This window comes from Microcaecilia unicolor, chromosome 3, assembly GCF_901765095.1.
Source record: "Microcaecilia unicolor chromosome 3, aMicUni1.1, whole genome shotgun sequence".
Lineage (NCBI taxonomy): Eukaryota > Metazoa > Chordata > Amphibia > Gymnophiona > Siphonopidae > Microcaecilia > Microcaecilia unicolor.
The window spans coordinates 411172558-411197874 of NC_044033.1; the positions used below are offsets into that span (position 1 = coordinate 411172558).

The 25317-nt window shown below is 43.5% G+C and overlaps 1 protein-coding gene across 3 annotated transcripts in view; it reads left to right on the forward strand.

Moving 5' to 3' along the window:
* Positions 1–25317, forward strand: part of ITSN2 (intersectin 2) — a 353877-nt gene that overhangs the window by 23211 nt on the left and 305349 nt on the right. For all 3 annotated transcript variants that reach the window (XM_030198794.1, XM_030198795.1, XM_030198796.1), the window contains exon 2: positions 512–575. In XM_030198794.1, the coding sequence (XP_030054654.1) occupies positions 548–575 (28 nt within the window). In that variant the 5' untranslated portion in view covers positions 512–547. The remainder of the gene's footprint in view (positions 1–511; positions 576–25317) is intronic.

Genomic DNA, 25317 nt, shown 5'->3' on the forward strand with positions numbered 1-25317 from the left:
ATATCCATTTGGCTGTGAAAGTCTCTGAACTGACTTTCATAATTGTTCCATAAGATTTAAGGAAGCAATCTGAAGGAATCTGAACTGAATTCAGATTCCTTCAGATTGCTTTCTTAAATCTTATGGAACAATTCATTTGCTTTTGTGCATGTTCCAGTCTGGAAATGAAAGTGCCCAGACATCTATTTCTTGGTTGCAACATTGCTATATGCTGGAGAGTTTGAGATGATCTGAGCTCTTTGCAGAAGATAAATGACTGTATATTTGTTTAAACAAACAAAAAAGTAAAGACACGAACTGCATGTCTTTGATTTTTTTTTTCATTCTGGTATTTTATTTCCCTTTAAGAGAATGCAGCTGGGGAGCCAGCCTGTGCCGCCTCCACAGCTGCTTCATTCTGAAGCCCTGCATTGTGGGTCTGTGGGTGGAAGTGGAGTTCCTGTGCTCAGCCAGCACGCTGCCTGTAGTCCTTCCTGCATTATTAATGGTGCAATGTTTTTTCATGTTGCAGATGGCTGAGAGCTAGCAAGGCACATTTAGGGCCCTGATGGCTCAGTTTCCCACAACCATGAATGGTGAGTAGTTTTTATGGGTTTATTCAGTACGCATGAGTTGGGGGAAGGGGTGGATGAATGAATGCAATGCTTTTACTGTTTTCATTTTGTAAAAAATTATGTACACTAAAATAACAATACTCTGTGTCTGTATAGGAGCAATTACTGCATGCAGAACTGTTCATTATTCACACCTCATACAACATTTACTTTTGCTGGCACTGAGTTTGCAGTAGTAGTTTGTTGTGGTTGCCGAAACACTAGTGAGCCTATTCTGCAGTGGTGTAGGAAGTGTAGATAGTATACCATAAACATTTCTGTAAATCTGAGGTGTCCCAACTTCAGACCTCAGAGATCAGACTGGTTTATTTTGTATGATATTCCTGATATTTGCATCCATCAGGGGCTTTTTATTTTTGGCAAGATGAAATAAAAATTGAAACAAATGGGTACATGTATATGTCCCATGCTTATACATTAGTGATTACATTTTGCATAATAATTTTGTTTCTTGAGTGTGACAAGGTTCATATAGTGTGTGTTATGAGCTATGTAAATTAATATTTTGAAAAAGAGAGGAGAAAAACTCTTGGTAGAGCTGTGCGCTAACACTTTGAAAATTCTGTGCACAATATTTGAAAAAGTTGCAAAATTGAACATGTTTGTAATTTTTTTTCGTTGCTGAATTCTTCCCTCAGAAGGCTTGGCTCCTCCCTATCCCAGGCCTGTCTGCCCTCCCCAGCCCTGCTTCATTATCTTCCTACATTTTAATCTCCTTCCCTCCTGGCTTTCTCTCCCCTCCCCCCCAGTTCTCCCCAATTCCTAGCAAGACCCACAGATTTCCAATCCCTCTCCCTTCCCAGGAACACACATCTCGCTGCTTGCTCTCTGTTCCTGCCCTCCACAACAGCAAACAGCTTGGGCCTTGCTGATTTGAACCGCATGGGACACCGTACAGCCATTCAATTCAAACTCAATCAATAAATAAATAAATAGGGTCTTGTGCATTTACTTTGAAATGGCATATTATGGTGAAGGGATAATAGTATTGTTTGTATCTTATTGTTGTAAATGAATATTCGTTGTTGCTTCTATGAATGTTTTAACTGTACCCCACCTAGATCTGTGGATAGAGCAGGTAATACAATTTTTTAAGTAAAAAAAAAATTGATATCGGGTGGCAGAGCAAATGGACACCCGTTCTTTCTGTTTTGCCACTCATTGCCAAACAGCAAGCTAGGGTTGTGGGAAGGGGGCATAGGGCGAGGGGCAGAAGGAGAGTAGATGCACAAGGAGAGGAACCATGTCACCTGCGCTTGCCTGTACTGTATTGTTGGCCCTATGCAGAATTGTGCACAGGAGAGAGATTCTGCATTGCACAGTTAAGCAGAATTTCCCCAGAAGTTAACTATTTGCAGCATATTCCTTGGATACATATCTGTAGAGGACATATCCAAAGAAATATAGTTGAAGAGAAGAGAGAGAATGTTTTTAATCTTCTGTAGACCCTGAGGGTCAAGACTTGCTGTAGGGCTGGCCCTACCACTAGGGAGACTAGGTGTCCGCTTAGGACAGAAGTATCATGTGGGAAATGCTGGACACCTTGGGGGGGAGGGGGGGTTGGAGTCAGGGAAGGGGAGAGATGCTGGACTATGGGTGGGATGCAGACACATGGCTGATGGTTCGACTAGGACATTAGACATGCTTGGGCTTGCTGTGATTAAAATAAAAGGCCCAATATTCAAAACGAGAGAGCTCCTAAATTTGTTCTCTGTTTTCAGCTGAACTTAGGAACATAAGAGGGGTATTTTCGAAAGAATTTCTAAGTCGGAATTGAGACATACTGCTTATAACAGCCCCCCCCCCCCCCCCAGTTCATCTCGCAGCCAAAAAAATGTCGGGGTTTCCTGTTCCAAAATATGTGAGAATGGCCAAAATGAACAGGCATTTTCCAAAATAAAACGTCCAAATTATGAATGCCAAAAATACCATCTTGGAAGCCCAGACCAGATGAATTCCATGTATTTACAAAGGTGGAAAGAAGAAAAGACAACAGCCAGTATGGTAAAATGTGAAGTGAAAGAGGCTGTTAAAGCCAAGAGAACATCCTTCAAAGAATGGAATAAGGACCCAAATAAAGAAAATAAGGTCCACCTTGGGAGTCAGCACCCAAGAAAAAGATCTAGGTGTCATTGTAGATGATAAGCTGAAATCATCTGCCCAGTGTGCAGTGGCGGCCAAAAAAGCAAACAGGGTGCTAGGAATTATTAGGAAAGGGATGGTAAATAAGACCAAGAATACTATAATGCCTCTGTATTGCTCCATGATCAAACCACACCGTGAGTATTATGTTCAGTTCTGGTTGCTGTATCTCAAAAAAGATATAGTGGAATTAGAAAAGGTTGAAAGAAGAGCGACCAAAATGGTAAAGGGGATGGAACTCCTCATATGAGGAAAGGCTAAAGAGGTTAGGGCTCTTCAGTTTGGAAAAGAGATGACTGAAGGAAGATACGGTTGAGGTCTAAAAAAAATCCTGAGTGGTGTAGAAGAAGTAAAAGTGAATCAATTTTTTCTTCGTTCCAAACGTACAAAGATAAGGGAACACTCAAATTACATGGAAATACTTTTAAAACGAATAGGAGGAAAATATATTTTCACTCAACGAATAATTAGCTCTAGAACTCATTGCTGGAGGATATGCCTTGGTAAAAGTCTCCGGAGCCTCACCGGAGATCGCCATAGAATTAAATAGATTCAACAAAGGCAGAGCCACCTGTTCATATATCAGTTTGTAAAAGGCTATGCTATAGCCATCTGGCCCTGGCGCCTTATGAATATCACTCTGTTGTAAAGCTAATAAAAATTTCCCCTCCTCTATGGGGGCATTAAGAGTTTCCTTCTGTGATGTCGACAACTCTGGAAGGTCAATATTATCCAGAAATAACGTACTAACAGGTATTATATCTGTATCAGCTTCATACAGTTTTGCATAATAATTGCGGAAACTTTCTACTATGTCCTGCTCAAGTCTATACACTCTACCATCCGGGTTCTGCACTTGTAGGATCTGGGATATACCCCTTGACCCTCTGGCAAACCGGCCCAACAAGTGCCCCGCCTTGTTCCCATACATAAACAACTGATGTTTATAGTACATGATCGATTTGTATGCCCTCTCCTGCAAGAGCTCATTTAATGCCCTCTGGGACCCCAAATATAATAATTTCTGTTCCTCTGTCTGGACCTTCCCATACATCCGCCGCAGCACTCGAACCTCCCTTTCCAAACGCAAGATCTCCTGATCCCTTTGCCGCCTCCTCCATGCTCTATATGCGATTATTTCTCCTCTCAGCACCGCCTTTGCGGTTTCCAAATATAACCCATGCTGTTCTATATGACCTTTATTATGGAGTTCATACTCCTTCCACTTTTCTTGAAGAAGTTCCTTAAATTTTGCATCTCGGTAAAGCTCAAATGGGAAGGACCACCCCCCATAACCCCTCTTACTCCCCATTACGTCCAGTGTCACCCACACTGGTGAATGATCTGAAATTTCTCCTGGCCCAATCTCCGCTGCCACAGTTTTAGAGAAGAGCGACCTTGAAATGAATATATAATCAATCCTAGATGAAGATGAGTGGGCTCTAGACAAATGTGTATAATCTCTACACCCCGGATGGAGCACCCTCCACACATCTATCAATTCAAGGGCAGTGCACAAAAATGGCAATCCTTTAGAATAGTATCTCTGCCCCAAACCCCCCTGACTTGTCTTGTCCAGTATTGGGTCGTAACCATATTAAAATCACCCCCAAGGACCACCGGTCCCTGCTGGTAGGGGGCTAGCAGTGTCACAATTTCTGAATAAAATTTCTTATCATATACATTGGGCGCATATATATTACAAAAAGTATAGGAGACCCCTCCCAACTCTGCCTCAACCCACACATATCTACCCACTGAACTCCTCTTTACTGATTTGATATTTAATTGCAACCCCTTCCAGAATAGAATCAGTACCCCAGCCTTCTTTTTGTATGCTGGGGATCCAACTACGGCTTCCACCCAGCCCTGCTTAAATTTATCATGCTCTATGGAAGACAAATGCGTTTCTTGAAGGAATGCTATGTGTCCACCGCTTGGCGCCACAAAGCCTGCTGAATTTTTTTCCTCTTTATAGGCGATGAGACTCCCCCCACATTCCAAGACATTAACTTAACCTGCCCCAGCGCTCCAAGTTAAGGCCTTTCTCAATTTGATCAATTGTCTAGTGTATGGAGAGCGCTCCTCCCAGCCCTCAGGTGCTCCCTCGTCTAACCGCCAAATGTTCCTTTGCCTCCCCCCAGCGCACGCAGTCAGTCCACCGTGAAAATAAAAAGTCCCGAAAACAACCCCCAAAATCTCAAGAACTTCCCCCCCCCCCCTCGCCCTCCCCCTATTGTACCCCCCATTCTCACCAACCGTCCGGAGTCCTTCCGGAACACTTCCATTCTAGGCCTGAAGCCACCCTATTCAGGTATATCCAACCCGCCTCTATCCCCCATCTTCCCCCCTCCCATACAGAAGCAGGCTTATACTTCACAATGTCCAATTCTCATAAACCTCTCCACTCAATATTTTATATACCTGTATCATATCTCCCCTCAGCTGTCTCTTCTCCAAGCTGAAAAGCCCTAGCCTCCTTAGTCTTTCTTCATAGGGAAGTTGTCCCATCCCCGCTATCATTTTAGTCGCCCTTCGCTGCACCTTTTCCGGTGGTTGGTGGCCTTGCCTTGAGGGATCTGCTAGATAGGAAGCCGAAATGGGCTTTCAGCACACCTTGAGGTGACTGCTTTGGAGCTGCAGGCTTCTATTTGTAGCCCTTTGGTGGCATAGGCCTGTTTGCAGTGACATCAGCAGTCCTTTTTCCCGGGGCAGTCCCGGGCTGCCTGGATGGAGGCGGGCTTAGCCTGTCAGATGGCCACTGTGTATGTCAGTTTTTCAACCACGGGCATGCTTTTGACGCTCTCCGCGAAGCATCAGTTCTGGCTGCAGGCGTGGGTGGCCGTTGTCACTTCAAAGGCCTGCGTGGTCAGGTAACCCTTTTGAGACACATTTCTTTTTGTGAATGACCTCATCAGTTTGGTTCAGGAGCTGGGTGAACGGGCCCCAAGTCCTACAGAAGAGGTTCCTTTGCTTGCCTTGTAGGCTCAGCAGGTGCCCTGTTTCATGACAGCTCCTTGTGTAGGTCTGGTCATCAGACCTTTGGCCAGAGGGCTCAGTTTCGGGCCCGGCAATCATCCTTCCGGGGGACAGAGAGCCGGCAGGGCACTCAGAGTGAGTGGCTGCTGTCTCCCGGCAATCCCAATACAACCAGGCTGGATGCTCCCTCTGGGCCTACAGGGGGCCATTTCAGGACGTGTGGTCTACCTTTTCCTCAGTTCTGGTGCTGGTTATTCTGGGTGATGTCTTCCAGTTGGAGTTCTCCCCTCGGTAGCTCCTCTCTTCTTACAGTCTCCTTGTCGGGGGGCCTCTGGCAGCTCAGAGCAGAAGCTCAGTTGAGGTGCTGCTGGCCCTTCAGGCCATTGTTCCCATCCCTCCCGCCGAGCACGGTCTGATCGTTTTGCCTCCTATTTTGAGGTTCCCAGGTAGATGGGAGCAGTGCAACCCAATTGTCTGGTCTGGAGCTGTGGTTGTGTGAGGGAGACTTTGGGGAGGAGCAGTCTGCTTGCATTTTCCAATAGCAAAACTTGTTGGACAGCAGACAACAGCTTAGAGGGACTGAAAGAGCTGGAGGGGGGGGGGGGGGCTATCAGCAAGGAGATTTTTTTTCAATAGCAAACCGTGTTGGATAGCAGAAAACAGCCTAGGGGTGGAGAAAAGCAGACAGCCATTCGGCTAGGGAAAGCCCCTATGATGTCAGCTATGATGCCAACTGGGGTGGCAGAGAAAGAAAATCAGCAAGTACTGCAGGGGAAAGGAAAGAGTACTACAGTGCCTAGTACATGTGCAGAAGAGCAGGGACCAAGAGACTCTTCTGTGCGTGTGCTAGATGTTTTCCCTACCGAGCTGCTTGCTGAAATTACGTGCATCTCATTAGCATGTGATTTCCTTTGAGTATCGCTTGCTATTTCAAAATCCGTTAACTTCTACAGTGGATCTAAACACATGCGATTTTTAATGGGGACTTTTGAGCATCAGCAGATTCTGTTCTACAATACTGGTGAAACTTGAAGTGCAAGGACGTGTACGTATCAGTTTTACGACGTCTACAATAGTGCTGCACTTGTTCAAATTTTAATGTCAACTTATTTTGAGCTTTTGCACTGTGCGCATTGTTGTCGACAATAAAAATGATTGACAATACATGTTACAGTTCAAAGGGGGACATGCTGTTTTTAAAAATTTTTTCCCAAGACAGTGAAAAAGGAAATTAGTTCATCTGCTTTTGTAGCAGATCTAGAGCTTTGACTTCCTTTATTGTTTATCTACTTATTTTGTGGGCCTGAATTGACTGCTATTCTGTTTCTTAGGGGAAAGTCCTTGATGAGTCAGGCTGATCCTGAGAATCTCGGAACGCTTTCTGAAAGTAGACATTGTTTTTGTTTCATATTTTCTACATAGTAATTTTTTTGCAAAGAATTGTGTAATGACTATTCCAAAGTTCAGTGGTGGTATCACGGGGTTATATTGAAGCATAACACCACTGTAGTTACAGACTGGAAGCCTGTTAGCTAATCAGTCTGGATGATGAGCTGTTTTCCGCAGATACTTGGCAGCATATCTGGTATAGGGTTTCAGAGAGCCTAAACTGAGAAGCTATGTTAAATTATATTAATTATCCCAGGCTAAATAGACCATAATTTTTAACCTTATAATTGGAACATTGTGACTAAGCCTGGTCTCTCTGAGAGTAGTGTTTGCCAAATATGTTGGTGGTTTTAATTAGTAGCTGTAGTGATAAATACTTTCAATAGGCAGAATCAGCAGCTGCTTTAGATCAGCATTATTAAACATTTCTTTCACATTTATCCAGTTTTGTTCTCGGCTGTTTTCTGTTATGTGGATCAGATTAGAATTCCCTTTCTATTTCCACCAAGCTAACTTAACTGGCTTTTTCCTTCTTTCTTTGTGTTTGGGGAATAATAATCATGTGCCCTTGATAAGAGCAGTATCCTATAAGGATAGTTGATATCTGTGACCAAATTTAATGTCATTTCCCCTCTTTTCACAAATGATCCTTCGGCATTGCTTATCCATTCCAACTTGAAATGTTGTATCGGGTAACCCAGAAAATTATTATTATTAGGATTTATTTACCGCCTTTTTGAAGGAATTCATTCAAGGTGGTGTACAGCAAGAATAAGTCAAACATAAGCAATAGACGATTACAGCAGTAAAAAATATTCAAATAACATAAAACATTTTAATAGACAGAATAGGGTGTAAGCAAAGATGGAACATATAGATAAGATAAAGTAACAGGAGTAAGAAAATAAGGGGCCCTTTTTCTAAGTGGCGGTTGGGCTACCGTGCAGTTAATGCATACTGAATTGGCACTTCTGCGGGGCGCCCTGAGTCACCTCCCGGTATTTCTGAGATCAGCACATGTCAATTTTTCGTGTCTTTGTAGTCAGGCCCTATTTTGGTTTTATAGTATGACCTTTTGGCTTGTCTTATTGCGCATTTGTATGAGTTTGTTTCCATGCGTTGAGTGTTTGCACATCTTTTAATTTTTTCCATGCTCGTTCGAGCTTCCTGGATTGTGTTTTTAGTTTTTTCAGTTCTTCGTTGTACCATTGTATCGAGTTATGCCTATGTGATGTTCTTGTTTGTAAGGTTGCTATTTCGTCTAATATGTTTTTGCATATTTTATCCCAAGCTGAGAGATAGTATGTAGAGTCCGTTTGTGCTGTCCATTCGTTATTGTACATCTGTTGCCAGAATGTTTCCGAGTCTATTTGGCCTCTTGTGTTGTATGTTGTGTGTTCTTGTATACGGTGTGGGCCCTTTTTCCGCCAGAGTAGGGATAGGTTTAGTTTGTAGTGGTCTGACCATGGTGTATTTCTCCATTTCATATCTGATATTATTAGGTTCTGGTCTGTGGACAGTTTGTATGAGATAAGGTCGAGTGTGTGCCCTTTGACATGGGTTGCTTGGATGTGTGGCCATTTAAGGTCCCATAAGTGGAGGAATTCCTTGCATTCGCGTGCGTTGGTAGAGTTTGGGTCTTCTAGGTGAAGGTTGATGTCTCCCAGTATTAGTATATTGGGGTTGGTTACACAGGTGTTTTTGATATGAAGTTCATAAAGTGTGATTGACATTCGTTCCAAATGCCTGGTGGTCTATAAAACAGGACACAGTTTAAGTGGTCAGGTAAGGTAGTGTGGTGGATTCTAATTGAGGCGATTTCAAGTTGGGATGTTATGGACTCGGCAGTGGTTACGGCGGTGAAGTGTGATCGATGGATTAGTGCTATACCTCCACCTCTTTTTTTTTTTTTTTTTTTTTTTCCTTTCTTGTCCAATGAGTGATTTTGTATCTCGGGGGGCATAGGTCTAAAATTATCAGGCCTTTTGATCATGGATCCAGGTTTCATTGATGAAAAGCAGGTCGAGGTTTTCTGATATGATCCAGTCTGTTATTATCGCTGCTTTATTTACTATGGATCTGGCATTGATGTAACCCACTTGAATTTTTAGGTAAGGGTTATCTGTGTTCGGTGATATGTGGATTTTTGTCAGTTGTTTCTTTGTTGGTATGGGTTTGTTGTGACCTTTCTTTCCCCAGTGTTGGGGTTGTCTGTATGTTGGTGTTCTTCCTTTGTTTTGATGGTTGCCAGTTTGGTGAGGTGTGGTGTGTCTGGACAGACTTTGATGGTTCTGTAATATGGGTATGATGTTGCTATCAGCAAGTGGGGTGGTTAGAGTTAGGTGGATCAAGGATTAAGGAGTAGATTGTTAGGAGCAGTTTGCTGGTGTTCATTATAGGTTCAATTCGCTAGGGCTGCTAGTAGTTCGTGTCAGATGGATACTCACGGTTGGGTGTTAAGTTGGATTACCCCAGGGTGCAGAGGCTCCGTAGTTGTATTATTGGTTTGGGGTATGGATCCAGGAGAGATGATTGTAGTGTAGAGCGAGGGAGTATTGCAGCGGTTAAGGTACTTGTGTAGTGCAGAATGCGGTAGTGATGCGGCGGTTGATGTAGTTGTTGTTGTTACATTTGTACCCCGTGCTTTCCCACTCATGGCAGGCTCAATGCGGCTTACATGGGGCAATGGAGGGTTAAGTGACTTGCCCAGAGTCACAAGGAGCTGCCTGTGCCTGAAGTGGGAATCGAACTCAGTTCCTCAGTTACCCAGGACCAAAGTCCACCACCCTAACCACTAGGCCACTCCTCCACTCTAGTTCGTAGTTGTGTGGTTGGAGACTGCAGTATCACATTAGAAGTATGTAGGGCATGGGTTTACTTAGAGTGCATGTGCTGCTCCGGTGATAGTAGGAAGAGTTGGGGCGTTTTGCGATTCGGGTTGCTGCTAGTCTGAAGTGCTGGGTTCTATCTTCAGCACTGGGCCACTTATGCTGCTCCTTTTCTGTGGTTTGTGCCGCCACCTGACAACTGCTGGGTGCACGATTTGTTAACTCTCACCTTGATCTGGTGGGCCCCTTGCGTCCCCCTCTCTGGGAGGGCAGCGTGCCGCTCGGCGACCTCTCTGGGTGCTGCATGGGCCGACGCCCTTTACAACTGCGATCCCACCCGCTAGTCTGGGGCCAGATGCTGCACGGCCATGCTGCGTGGTGGCGCCGCCTGGCTTCTGGTGGGGCTCCCGGTGGACGCGCAGCCCAGCATCTCTCATCCCGTTCAGGCAGTCGGGAGGCAAGGTCGGCGCACAGCCAATATTGACGGACCCCACGCGTCCCACGCTCCGGGCATGCAGTGGGCTGCTCAGTGACTTCTCTGGGCACTGCACGGGTGGGAGCGCCGTCAGGAGCTCCGATTGTGCCCGCAAGTCGGGACAAGGACGTTGCCTCCTTCCTACCTCCCTTCCCCATCAGAGCTCGCCAGACACTCCACCGGAGCTTGCAGGCTTGGGCTCGGAGTCTCACTCACTGTTCTCGGGTTAATCAGATCGGGGCTCGCTCAGGTCGGGTCGGTCTCCACTCTGACCGAGTGCTCCTCGGGCCTCAAGCCTAGAACCTGGAGCTCTTGTCGTGTCCTATTCGGGCGCCATCTTGGACAGTATAGGAGGAAAAAATAACGTGATTTTTTTTTCATTATAAATAATTTCTGTAAGCTGTTACAGCTCCAGTATACCCAGTGCAAAATAAGACAGCAGACGTAAATTCTCAAATTGGACATACTCCAAACACTAAAATGAAAATGATTTTTTCTACCTTTGGTGACTTTGTTTTTCTATCCATATTGGACCCTGTCTCTGATTCTGCCGCTCTCTGTTCTCTTAACTCCGTTTCCAGGGCTTCCTTTCCATTTATTTCTTTACTTTCCTCCTTTCTTCTCCATTTCTTGCCCTACATCCATAAGTAAAAGCTGGGTCCTCCTCTGTGGAATTGACTGGAGGAGGTATAACGTGGATCCAGCTTTTGCCTATTTTCTCCATCCATGTGCAGTTTTTCTCCTCTCTTCCCTTTCCCTCATCTCCATCCATGTGAATCTTCTTTTTTTTTTCTTTCCTCCCCTCCATCCATGTCCAGCACTTCTCCTCTCTCCTCACCTCCATCCATGTCCAACATTTCTCCTCTCTCTTCTCTCCCCTGTATTCATATAAAATAATAATTCTCTTCCCGCGAACTCCTCCATCCATCCATGTCCAGCAATTCTCCTCTATCTCCTGCTCTCCTCTCCATCCATCCATGTCCAGCAATTCTCCTCTATCTCCTGCTCTCCTCACCCATCCATGTCCAGCAATTCTCCTCTCTCCCCTGCCCTCCCCACCCATCCATGTCCAGCATGTCTCCTCTCTCCCCTCCATGGCCAGCGATTCGTTCAAACCCCAGCCCCCCGCCCGCCCTCAGCTCCCCGACTTTCCGTTCGTGTACCCGTTCTCCCTGCCTTGAAATTATTAGTTTACCCGAAGTTGCGGCGAACCGGCAGTAAAAGGAGCAGGAGAAAGGCACTGGCATGCAGGTTCACCTCCTCGACGCTTCCGTTCTCTCGCAGCATATCCCGCCCTTGCGGAAAGGAAATTACATCAGAGGAAGATGGGACGCGCTGAGAGGGAAGGAAAGCGACGAGGAGGCGAGCCTGCCTGCCAGTGCCTGCCTGCCTGCTGCTTTTACTGCCGGTTTGCTGTGACTTTGGGTAAATTAAAGATTTCAAAGCAGGGAGCACGGGTGCATGAACAGAAGGGAGCAGGCAGGTGAGCCGGACCTCACAAAAAAGGTGCCGGTACTCTGTACCGGCGCAAAAAAAGCACTGGTTATATATATAATATATATTCATATACATGCCAGTCTGGGTAAAGGAGGAGGAGGAGTATCTTAATGAGTGGGGGTGGCTGTGTTAGTGGATGGTTTGGGAGACCAGGGGTTCTGTGTAGAGTTCCTTCCACCAGCTCTGGAATTCTGAACTCGGGTGCCCCAGTGCTTGACTCCTTTTAGGATCGTGAATTTTAACTCCTTATATTTAAAGCTAACACCAGCCTGAGAGAATGTTGGGGAGATAACCCACACTGCAGCAATGCATTGTAAGTAGTAACTTAAGATGTCAGTTACTTACTCTGTATATCTTTCAGATTCACAAGTTAATGGTGGTAAATGACTGGCAGTGGATGGTATTCACCCAATAGTTTTAGAAGTCTTGAAACGTGAAGGAAAGAAACAAGAAATTGCTAACATGCTACCAGTAATTTGTAACAATCATGTCCTTAAATGTGCCACTGTACCCGAGAACTGGAAGGTAGCTACTATAACAGCAGTTTTCAATAGTTCTTCAATTGGGCGACCCAAACATAACTGGGCAAAGTAATGGAAGGGAAATTTAAGAGGATGATAGTATTTTGGTTTATGGATGAATAACTTAAACAGTAAACTCTCTGTGGGGGAGGAACCAACCTAAGCTACCTGAACTGTAACTCAGATTCAGATAATTTTATTGGCATAACAATTTTATGTGTCCCATCATTATGGAACCCTTGTACCTGGATACTTGGAACCATTTACCTGGGTACTTGTGCCAAATTTGCACATAAGTGCAATTTAAAAAAAAAATATTTGAAAATGTACCTCTTTCTTCTTGCATTTCCCTGAGGAGTAAGGCAGTTGGTGGACAGAGTTATTTCAGTGCCATTCAACATACATTTTTGTCTTTTTTTTTGTTGTTGTTGTTGTTAAGATAAGATCTCTTGGTGAGTTGGAATGTGATGTTTTTATGTTTAATGAATGTTTTTACTGTGTTCCGCTTAATTGTAGTCGGAATATAAATATATAGTACATTATAGTAACTGACCTTGAGCATGGATTGGAAAGATGAGTAATTTTAAATCCAGACAAGACATCCATATCCACAAATTGAGCAGGTCAGTCATGCTGTGTAATCTTCAAGAATGTAAATTAAGAATGTGGATAAAGGTGAGCTGGCTGATGTAGTGTATCTGGAATTTCAGAAAGCTTACAATTCAATGCTTATTGGCCAGATAATGTGATTTTACTGTATATGCTACACATACGAATTTAGTGTGGTAAAGGAGGAAAAAACCTCACGCTCAGCCTGTGGGATTTGCGATATATCACAGTAGCTGGGCAAACCTCCTCATAGGTCTAAAAAAACCTCCTATTGATTCTTCTGCTTTTTTGTGTGTGTTTTTCTTAAAGATTTTTTTATTACGAATTTCTCATACTATTGTCATTCGACATGTAAAGGCACTTATCTGAAGTTGTCGTTGCTTGTATGGTGAGCTCAACAGAGTGCTTCCGTTTCACTCATTGCTTCTTTGGGAGCTACACCTGTAACAGTTTCTTTCAGAAAGACCTAAATCCAAAAGAGAATCGATGAGTAAAATCCAGGGTTTCATGGACCTATCTTTTTAAAGCTTATGGTTACTATTTTACCTTTGTAAGAGTGCCTTCTTTCTCCTGCTTCTCTAATGACAACTATCTGCAAAATGGAGCCTGCCCATTTTTAAAAGGGCGCCCTCAGTCATAAGCCAATCAAGTGTCTTCCCAGCCAAGTAAATCTTAAATGGCTAGGGAGTCTTAAAGGGCTAGGGTTAAGTTTATGGGACATGCCCTATGCTATCTATATTTTATAGGAACACCTTCCACTCAATCCTGCTGTTTAATCCTTGTGGGATAAGTAATTGCAACTTGTATATCCATCTCTGTTCCAATTGGAGCAACTTACGATTTCTAGCTCCTCCTCTGATAGTAGGACTTAAATGATCAATCACCATACATCAATAGTCTGAAAATATGTGTTGATGTTCCATATGGTGGATCGCTGTTGGGGCTTCCATTTTCTGATGGGACAAGTTGTGTTTATATTCACTTAATCTTTGTTTGAGTGTCCTGGTGGTTTTGCCTACATATATTTTCTTGCAAGGGCACATCAGAATGTATACCATGAACGTGCATCTGCAGTCCGTGTTGTGATTAATTGCGTATATTTTGTTGTCAATTGGGTTTGTAAAGCTATTGGAACATATCATTAGTGGGCAAATAATACAAGATCCACAGCTAATGTGTCCCACTATAGGTATTGGAAGCAAAAAATCCATGTTCTTTTGTAACACTTTCCTGATATTGGGTCTGCGGGAGTATGCTATGTGTATATCTTGTTCCTTGAAGACCGGGTGGTTTTGCATTATTCTCCAATGTTGCTTGATTATTTTGGTGGCTACGGGTGCCCCCTGGGTGTATTGCAAAACGAAAGTTTATGTAGTTTGGGAATCTATATTGCGTTGTCGTGGAGCTAATAGTGCCTCCCTTGGGTTATACTTTGCTCTAGTGTAGGCTTGCTTTAGAATTTTGGCAGGATATCCTCGATCGGCTAATTTTCCCGAGAGGTGCATCCCTCCCTCATTGACCAGGTGCTGGCATATTTCTCTAGCCCCACTCCAGTTCCAGAATTGGCCTCATAGGGGGACTCTATTTTGGAAGGCCTGAAAGGGCTCCCTAAGGCTTCTTCCCTCCATAGAGCACTTTCACGCCTTATCCTTGGTGAGTGGGGAATGTTAGACTTTGTCCTTAGGGGGACGAGGTTGGTGAATAAGTTGTATCCACTCCATAGTGTTTTATATCTATAAAGTGGACGCTCTGGTAACAGCAGTCACCGAGAAGACCACCGTTCTACTGGAGGGTGGCACAGCACTTAAGGAGGCCCATGACCACATTTTTGAGTTGCTATGTAAACAGTTCTTTTCCTTTTTGGTACTCGGGGTCAGGCAGCAGTCTGTGGCAGTAAAGTGGACACAATGGAGCATCACGCAGGTCAACAGCTGCCTTTGTCTCTTTAGGTGGCCCTTGTGGCGTCAAAGCGGTCTTTATGGCAGATGTCTTGTATGACCTCATCTGTGTTTTCTCACTTATACTTCAGGTGTGTTGGCTCGCAGGTGGCTGTGGCTGAGTAATGTATCGGCAGATACTGCCTCTAAAGCTCACCTTAGCAAGCTCCTATTTTGAAAACATCATCTTTTTTCGGGAGGACTTGGAAAAGATCAGGCCTCAATGCCTCCTGGAGGATAAGAGGAGAATCTCTTGGTTTGGTGTCTGGTCCGTTTTGTTCTAGATACTGGGCCTGCACCTGTCCTGGTAAGAGGTTTTCATTTCATGCCTCTGTGTGGCAGCAGAAAGGCCAGTCCTTTTGGGAGGCCAAAAGGCAGGGCCGTTCATGGTCCTTCTCATTAGCCTGGAGGGGCCAGAAATCCTCATGAAGGTTCAGTGGGCCCTCTTTTTGGTGGAGTCAGTTGGGGGCAGGCTCTGACATTTCTACTGGGAGTGGTCCTTCATTACCTCAGATCAGTGAGAGCTTGAGGTGGTTTTCCTGGGCTGTGCACTCGAGTTTGCCAAATCTGTCTCGGATGCCTATATGTGGTTCCCCTGCAGGGCAGGCCCCAAATCCCATGTAGTATCCTTTCACGTTGCCTATTTATAGAAGCCATAGAGCCAGTGCCACCACAAGAGTGTGGTCAGGGTCGTTATTACATTTGTTTCATAGTCCCCATGAAAGGGCGATCCTTCCTTCCCATTCTGGATTTCAAGGGGGTCAATGTGGCCCCGAGAGTCCCACATTTTTGGATAGAGACTCTTTGCTCTTTCATAGCAGCGGTGTGGCCTAGGGGGTTTCTGACCTTGCATGACCTTTTGAAAGCATATTTCAACATTGCCATCTAAGGGTACCGGGCCAAAATAGCCCTGACAAAAAAAGAAAACCCCAAATAAGAAAGCCTCCGACATAATAATCACTGTCAAAATAGCCTGCCCACAATATGGCCCCTGACAAATTAGCCCTTCCTGTCAAAAAGTCCTGATTAGCTTGCTGCAAGAAAATAAAGTATCAGTGCACACTTTTACTGCCTGACTTTTACTTGTAAAGGATAATTGCGCAGGAATCGCAGGATCCAACATAATTATGTTATTCAATAAAGATTTTAGTATACTTTTTATTGTTGTGAGGGGTATTTTGTTATGGGGCCATTTTGTCAAGGGCTATTATGTCGGGGTGCCCCATCTAAGACATGCACAAACATTTTCTCCAGCTCTGCATTTTGGGGAAGCACTCTCAGTTCAAAGCCTTCCCATTTAGCCTCACTACAGCTCCTCAGACCTTTACCAAGATGATATTGTGGCGGTGGCATCCTTTCCCAAGGAGGAGATTAGAGTATAACACTTCCTTGCTGTTTGGCTAATCTGGGAAGACTCATAGTGTAGTCCAGGCATGAGGATGCAGGTAGTTTCCTTTTTGCAGAGCCTCGGGTGGATGGTTCATTTTTTTTGCAAGAATCAATAACTGGGGGTGCTTTTTGATCCTTATCAGGAGTTGGTCTCTCTTCTACAGGGTTGACTGAGCAAGCGTCAGTCCCAATTCCAGATCACCTGCACTCTTCCAGCATCATGGGCTTGGAGTTCTATGGCTGCGTCCATGGGGATGGTGCCATGGACTAGGTCCATTTGTGCCCCTTACAAAGTGCTCTCCTGTCTGGTCAGTCCCTTTAGTACCAACATTTGGAACTTTGGTTCCCTCTATGAGCAGCAGTTTTCAGTGGTGGATGATTCCTCACCAACTTCTCAGAGTAGTTCCGTTGGAGCCTCTGGCCTGGTTTATGGTAACCACAGATGCCAGTCTCAGGATTTGGAGACTCCTTATTTGGACAGGGTGAGTAAGGATCGCTGGAGTGAGCCATCAGTTATCTGGCGGCGAGGGCGATTCACTGGGCCTTGTTACACTTTTTTCAGGATTGCACAACACATCTGTCCAAGAATGCCATGGCTGTGCTGTATATCAACAAATGTGAATATGTGTGTTGTTTTGTGGGGGGGGGGGGGCAGAAATGCACTGGTCTCCTTGGAAGTTGCAAATTATGTACATGGAGCACTTGGATGAAGGTGAATATTCTAGTTCTTCATGTGGCTCATGTAGCTGGAGTGGACAGTTTGTAGGTGGACTTTCTTACTCATTAGATTCTGGACCCCAGGAATGGGAGCTTGATCCTATACATTTTCCTATCATGGCTGCTTTTGGGCCAGGTGATTCACAGGGTTGTGAAACACCCGTTCCTAGTCATTTTAATCACACTGGTTAGCGTTACCAGCCCTGGTATGGATGATCTAGTTTGTCTCCTTGTAGGTCTTCCATGGCCCCTCTCAATGTGCCCAGGGTTTCTTTTCCAAGGCCTGATTCTAATGGAAGATCTGGATCCCTTCTGGCTTACAGCCTGGCCTTTGGAAGGTAGTGCCTAAGAGGGAAGGAATTCTCTCCATCCGTTATTGCCACATTGTTGAAAGCATGGAAATCTACTTATTTGGTTTATGAGTTTTGGTATTTGGAGAGAGGGGTCTAGGTGCATGGATATCCCATCCAGTTTGGCCTTTTTGCAAAAAGACAAGTAAAGGTGAGAGGTAAGGATCCACATCAGATAAATGAATCAAAAACAGGATCTGAATATAAATCACAAAAGGATGTATTTCCCAAACTTTTATTGTATCAAACATAGAATTAAACATGGTCATATTTTGAAATCTTATATGCTTTTCTATTTATATGTATTTATTATGAGAAAATAATTTTTTATTGAGCATGTCCAAAATGACAATTGAATTATAAATGCAATAACCACTTGCACAGTTTCATACCACTTCAAGTGAAAACATCATATAAACAGAAAAGACACTTCACTTTTATACTATAAGACCATTCACTAGCCCCCAACTCTTCCCACCCCTCCTCTCCGCCACCCACTATTGTGTCAATGTCACAACTCTTTGGCATAAACGAAAAGAAAGCTTCCAAAATGCAAGAGATTTTAGAGAAAGGGAAATGGGACTTGATATATTGCCTTTCTGTGGTTTTTGCAACTACATTCAAAGCGGTTTACAAAGTATATACAGGTACATATTTGTACCTGGGGCAATGGAGGGTTAAGTGACTTGCCTAGAGTCACAAGGAGCTTCAGTGGGAATCGAACCCAGTTCCCTAGGATCAAAGTCCGCAGCATTAACCACTAGGCTTTGAGCCCTTGAAGTCAATAAGGGCCCCCGTATCTGTTGAAAGTGCTGTCCCCATATAGAAGATAAGTCTGTGATTTACATCTCTCAGTGGAAAGCAAAAGTATTATCTGGGATCACCATAACTGTTCTGAGGGCACTTCTGGAGAAATCAAAGCAACTTAATAGCCTTCAGCGCCATTAATATTGCCCATTTCAAGAACATCTTCACTCCTCTTTTTGAGGGTCGGGTTCTAGGAACACAACCAAATAAAACTCCTGGATTAGGCTTTATTGTTATAGACCAAATGTTGCAAACAAAAAATATGTGTCCAAAAAGGTTTAACACACAAGTCCAAAACATATGTCCCAAAGAGGCTTCCAGGTGTCTATACCTCGGGCACACAGATGTCAGTTGCAGTTTTAACATGTAAGCTGCCTTTGGGGAGGCATACAAAGTATTTTATATTGCATTTCCCAAAGAGACATATGATCTGAAGAAGACCATATACATTTATTAAAATTACACTTCTGTATGTTATATGTAGGTTTTACTCTTATATTTAAATGTTTTATATTTGTATTTATTAAAGGAATGCACCTGGACGAAAAAATTTTGAAATATGATTATATTGGGTGTTGTGTTTAGTACAATAAAGTTTTGGAAACACATCCTTCTCTTTGAAGACTTAAATTTGGATACTCTGCTTTTTGCAAAAAGGTCTTGATCGCTGTTGGCGGTTTAACTTTCTCAAGATTAATGTACTCCTGTGCAAAATCTGTACCAATTTAAAATTCTGCATCTTTGAGCAAGAACGTTTCTGTTTGTAAGTTTGAATTAATTACTACTCGAAGACAGTGGGCAGTGGTATGAATAAATTAGCAGAATTTTAAAATATTTGCTCCAAACATTTTACTTTTTTATGCAGAATTCCCCCCAGGACTTATCCAATAGTAACATAATACATTTCAGCAGATAAAGACCTGCACAGTCCGTCCAGTGTGTCAAACAATTTTATTTATTTATTTTATTTATTGCATTTGTACCGCACATTTTCCCACCTATTTGCAGGCTCAGTGTGGCTTACATAGTACCGTCAAAGGCGTTTGCCCAGTCGGTGGATAACAAATACAAAGTTGTATAGTGATCGTATGATGTATAAGTGGAGAGTCGAAATGGATGAAGATTGTGTGTTGTCCTGTGCGATCATAGTCATGCTGTGTTGGTAGGTGAAGAGGGTTACGTGGGGTCGTTGGGGTAGGCCTTTTTGAAGAGGTTGGTTTTTAGTGATTTCCTGAAGTTCAAGTGGTTGTGGATTGTTTTCACAGCTTTTGGGAGCCCATTCCATAGTTGTGCGCTTATGTAAGAGAAGCTGGCTGCATAAGTTGTTTTGTATTTCAGTCCTTTGCAATTTGGGTAGTGTAGGTTTAGGTAGGATCTTGATGATCTGACTTTGTTTCTTATTGGTAAGTCTATGAGGTCTGTCATGTATTCTGGGACTACGCTGTATATGATTTTGTGGACTAAGGTGCAGATTTTGAAGATGATCCGTTCTTTGGGAGCTGATGCAACTTTTCTCGGAGGGGGGGGTTGTCACTTTCGAAGCGTGTTTTGCTGAATATCAGGCTGGTTGCTGTATTTTGGGCGGTCTGGAGTTTTTTTTTTACGAGTTGTTCTTTGCAGCCCGCGTAGATTCCGTTGCAATAATCTGCATGGCTTAGGACCATTGATTGTATTAGGTATCGAAAAGTTGCTCTTGAGGAAAAAGGTTTTAATCGTTTGAGCTTCCACATTGAATAGAACATTTTCTTTGTTACAGAGTTTACTTGACTGTCTAGGGTAAGGTTGCGATCTAGTGTGACACAGAGTATTTTCAAACTGTCCGAAGTAGGGAGGGTATGTCCTGGAGTATTTATGGTTGTGGGTTTGTATTTGTTATATGGAGAGGAGAGGATGAGGCAATGTGTTTTTTCAGTGTTCAGTTTCAGTTGGAATGAGTTTGTCCAGGAGTCCATGATGTTCAGACTATCGTTGATTTTGTTGGTTATTTCAGTCAGATCATGTCTGAAGGGGATGTATATTGTAATGATAGAGAGCTTCGTATGATGGCCAGAGTAGAATCTGGCACTCTACACAGGTTTTACTTCTTCATGATTAAACACTGATATAAGTTAGGTGCTCATTTTCAAAGCATAGAGTTACCTAGGCCTATGTTACTTTGTAATTCTGTGTGCTTTGAAAATGAGCCTCCATATCTCTGTCTCTCTCTGCCAGTTTTGAGGCACAGACCATAGTCATCTGCCCAGCACTGATCCTACTTCCCAATTACTGGAGCTGATGTCTAGGCTCACTCCAGCCTTGATCCTGATCTGTTTTTTGCTATTTACGGGACCCAGATCTTAGAAATCTACCTGGTATTGGTTTTGCTTCCCATCTTCTGATGCTGCCGTCAGAGTTCATTCCAGTTATGAGGTCATTTAAGTTTTGCTTTATTTGGATACTTCCTTTTTTTTATATAGTGTTCCTCTTTGTTCATCCCATGCATTCTTGAATTCTATCACTATTGTTTTCTTCATAACCCCCCCCCCCCCCCCCCAGAGAGGACATTCCAGGCATCAGTCACCCTTTCTGTGAAATAGTATTTCCTCCTAAGTCTCTCACCCTGTGACCTCAACTCATGACCTCTTGTTCTACTGCTTCCCTGTCTCTGAAAAAGATTAGTTAAAAAGAAATTTACAGGTACTTGTTTTGTACTTGGGCAACGGAGTGTTAAATGACTGGCCCTGAGTCACAAGGAGCTGCAGTGAGAATCGAACCCATGTCCCTTGGTTCTCAGTCCACTGCACTAACCATTAGGGTACGGACAAATTTGTACTTACTGGAAGGAGCATCCTTGCCAAGTCTGATGGAAAGAACACAGAGAACTCTGAGGTAGAGCCCAGCTGCAGACTGAATACCCAGGGGTTTATCTGAGAGATCTGAACTTGTCCCTTCATCTGTTGTCTGAGCTGAAGAGCTAGAGATTCAAATTTGTTTCTTAACCCAGCCTAGATGCAAGAAAACTGGTAGGGATCCTCAGAGTCACCATCTGTTAACATATCGCACATTCTGCTTTGCGATCACTTTGTGCTTTTTTCACATCAGTAAAATATCTTTTGTAAAAACTTGTTTTTGAATATTTTGTTGGTTTATAAATGTAAACCCATCTGTTAGACTTTGGTTATCTTTCAAAGTCGTGTTTTGTCAGAGCAGTGAAATAACATTTTATCTCTTAGTGCTTCAGAAAAGGGATCCTGCTCTTATAAATTTACTGTGGTGGTGTGGTTTGTTGGTAAGCTGTTCAAGATATGCTTTGCGTTTCATAGACCATGTTTTTGGAGCTGTATAGATTGAATGTGAATTTCTGCAGTGAGGTTCCCATGTTTAACATATGGAACTAAATTGGCCAGATTTTTCAATTTTCTTTAATTGTAGGTTGCAGGTAAATGATTTTGATTGACAGCAAGAATTGGACAGTCACCGCCCCCCCTCACTCCACCCCCCACAAAGAATGAGAACTTTTGACTATAGTTTCTGAGCTACCAAGATAACTGAATTCAAGAGGAAGATTTTAAGCCAGTTCTGGATTTCAGGCACCTCTATCCTGATGTATTATGAGATATGCAGCATTAGTTTTACTGGGTAGAATCGGGGAGTAAAAATGCTGCAGTGCTTTGGGATATAAGTTCAAAATCTGGACTGGCCAAAAAAAACTAGTTTCTGGAACTAGATAACATGACCTCTTTGTGGCTTGGTATCTGTTGCCACATTGTATGGTAATGTTGGTAAACCTGTAAGTGAGGTGGGTCAGCTTGGGTTGTGTGGGCTGGTTTTGCTTAGCACTAGAATATTGCTGGAGTAAAATAAGAATTGGGAGGTGAGTGAGCAAAATGCCTGAATAATTTAATTTGGCTCTTTAAAACGGCAGACTATCATGTTAACAGGCTACCCCCAAACTAGCCCACACCAAAGAAAATACTAGCCCACAACTGCCCCACCCCCAAAACTACCTCAACTGCTGCACTATCCCAAAATGCCTCCACCCACAAAACACCACTCCCAACTGCAAACTATTCCCTGCTTCAGCATCCCCCCCACCCCCCCAACATGACACATGCACAGCACAGAAACATATATATGGGGATTGTAAATAATTTCCTTTCCCTTATAGGCTGCATTTGTATTCATGCTGATCTGTATTTAATAGTCTTTGTTTTTGTTAATTATAATGTGAAAACTAATGGCTGAAAAATAGTGTTCTTATTGGTCGCTATATGTTATTGCTATATGTTAAGCCAATTAATATCTGTTGCTGTGGGCAAGGTCAAATCAACAGTAACAACTGAACACATACTTTTGGTTCAAATGTTTAGACAGACCCTATAAGATGTGCTTGGGACTTATGAGGTTAGAATCCCCAACCATCTGGCTTTTTTCAGGATTCAACAGTTTGTTGCATTGATGTCAACAAGGTAGAAGGATGGCTAATATGTTTTGGACATTTTTTTTTCTGAGTTTAAAACGTCTGTCTGCAGTTCTGTAATCCTCTCTATTGTATGAGTGAACCTGCCTTTCGGTTTCCAATCTAACTAGCAGCAGAGGCTCTGAGTAGGATCCCGCCAATGGCAAGGCAGCTCTAGCAGGAAGGGAGGAAGCAAGTTGGGAAGTTTTGTTTTGCATAAGTAAAGTTTCTGTATAGGTGGATGAGAAATGAAGCCCCCCCCCCCCCCCCCACACAACATGGATTTTAGAAGGCAGAATCGGGGACTATAAATTTTTACTGCTTTGGTGTGCAAGTTCAAAATCAAGGTTGGCCTAAAGGTCTTCCTGCTGCAACTGAGTAACTTTGGCATTTCTTCCCTCCTATCCTGATCAGACACATGCACAGACATATACACACATACAAAGCAGTTAAACACATACATGGAGAGGGGTTAGAAAGAACTCCATGAGTCATGTTATGCATGCTTTCTCCACTTTTTTAAAAAAAATTCTGTTCAATTTGGAATATATATCTAATATAATAATTTGCTCCTTGAACGTTTGAATGTGTCTCACTGGGATGGTAACCACCTGTTGATGTCACTGGCCAGCACTAGAACCCTGCTTGCCTGTCATCAGGAGGTGGTTACGATCCCAGTGAGAGACGCGGGAAGCGCGTGACCGGCAAATTATCGCTCTATGGAAGAATGGGAGGGGAGAAAGCGGGAAGCCGCACTACGCACCTCGCTGTTGAAGACTTTCACTGCCTCCATGGCGACTGCCAGCTTAAATCTCTGCATTGCTGTGAGAGGGAGACAACAGTGATCTGGTGCGAGTGCTGGCGACGACTCAGCTCCCGGTTCTTGGTGCAGTGCTGCAGCAGCCGCAGCTCACAGGCGCTCACTGACTCTCTCGCACACACAGCAACATGGCGGCTGAGCGAAGGCCAAGGGGCAGAGAGGAGCTGCAAACTAGCGACCTCTGGCGGCCGGGGACCTGCAGCGCCACCAGCGGAAACTTATGGACAAAGTGGGAGAGGGGAGGGAGGACGTCCTGGAAATCGGAGGGGAGGAAAGGGGGCCATGGGACTTGGAGGGGACAGAGGGAGAGAGCAAGGGGGGGGATAACCTTGTTAGCACCAGTTTCATTTCATACAGAAACGGGCCTTTTTTACATACACATAACACACACACACACACACACACACACACACACACACATGTGTGTGTATATATATATATATATATATATATATATATATATATATTTATATATATATCTTTCCCCATAGGCACACACTCCTTGTTTTCAGAACATAAATCCTTCTTATCTGTTCCCTTCTCCACTACTGCCAACTCCAGACTTCGCGCCTTCTGTCTCGCTGCACCCTACGCCTGGAATAAACTTCCTGAGCCCCTACGTCTTGCCCCATCCTTGGCCACCTTTAAATCTAGACTGAAAGCCCACCTCTTTAACGTTGCTTTTGACTCGTAACCACTTGTAACCACTCGCCTCCACCTACCCTCCTCTCTTCCTTCCCGTTCAAATTAATTGATTTGATTTGCTTACTTTATTTATTTTTTGTCTATTAGATTGTAAGCTCTTTGAGCAGGGACTGTCTTTCTTCTATGTTTGTGCAGCGCTGCGTATGCCTTGTAGCGCTATAGAAATGCTAAGTAGTAGTAGTAGTTTTCAGAACATAAAGGACACTGTTCTTCAGTTTGGATTTTCATTTATGAATTATTTGAATAGCATTGATGTTAGCATGGGTACAATGATATCCCAATTTTTAATATTCACATTCGTGGAAATACATGGGTAGTCGGAGCTTTCACACATTTGAAAAATACCTTATTCTGTAGAATTAAAAAAGAATGAAAAAGGTGAATGTGCTACTCGAGTTGGATTAACATCATTATTTTTTAATGTTATAAACTTGGTGAGCTGAAGGGTGGTTAAGCAAATAAGTACAAATCGGATGTCCCCATGACTCCTCGCAGGCTGTGAATTAATTTTCACAGGTACACAAAAGGGAGAGGTAGAAAAGGTTATGACTCCCTTGTGTCTTTTAAACAAAAATTTATTTCTCCGAGGGCAAGCAGACTAGTAATTCTCACATGTGGGTAATGTGTCCCGTTTTGCCTGTTCTGGAGCTTGAAAAAGCCTTGTACAACTTTAACAGCGAGCGCTGTGCTCTCACCGCACGTGTGTGAATGCCTTCCTGCCTTTTATGAGAGCGAGGGACCAGCAGTTCTCATTTTTCCGCTGTGAGGAGAGGACATCATTTTTGCTGTTACAACTCGATTCGAGAATTTTTTAAGAGCATATTTTTTGGGGTGACTTCCTGTGTTTTTTTTCCTTTTATTGTGCCCTGTTCTTCTTTGGTATTCCTTATGTTCCCTTTCTTTTTGCCCTCTTTTAATTTTCCTTTGTTTTTACCGCACTCGGTAGGCCGCACTTAAACCTGAGCTCTAGTCGGGCTTCCCTATCTTTTTTTCTGGTGCTTTGCCTCTTTTTTCGGCACCATTGAGTCCTTTGATTTGGCCACGTCTCTTTTTCCTTCCATGTCATTGAAAGTTCCCAGTGGCTTCAAGTGCTGTAGCCA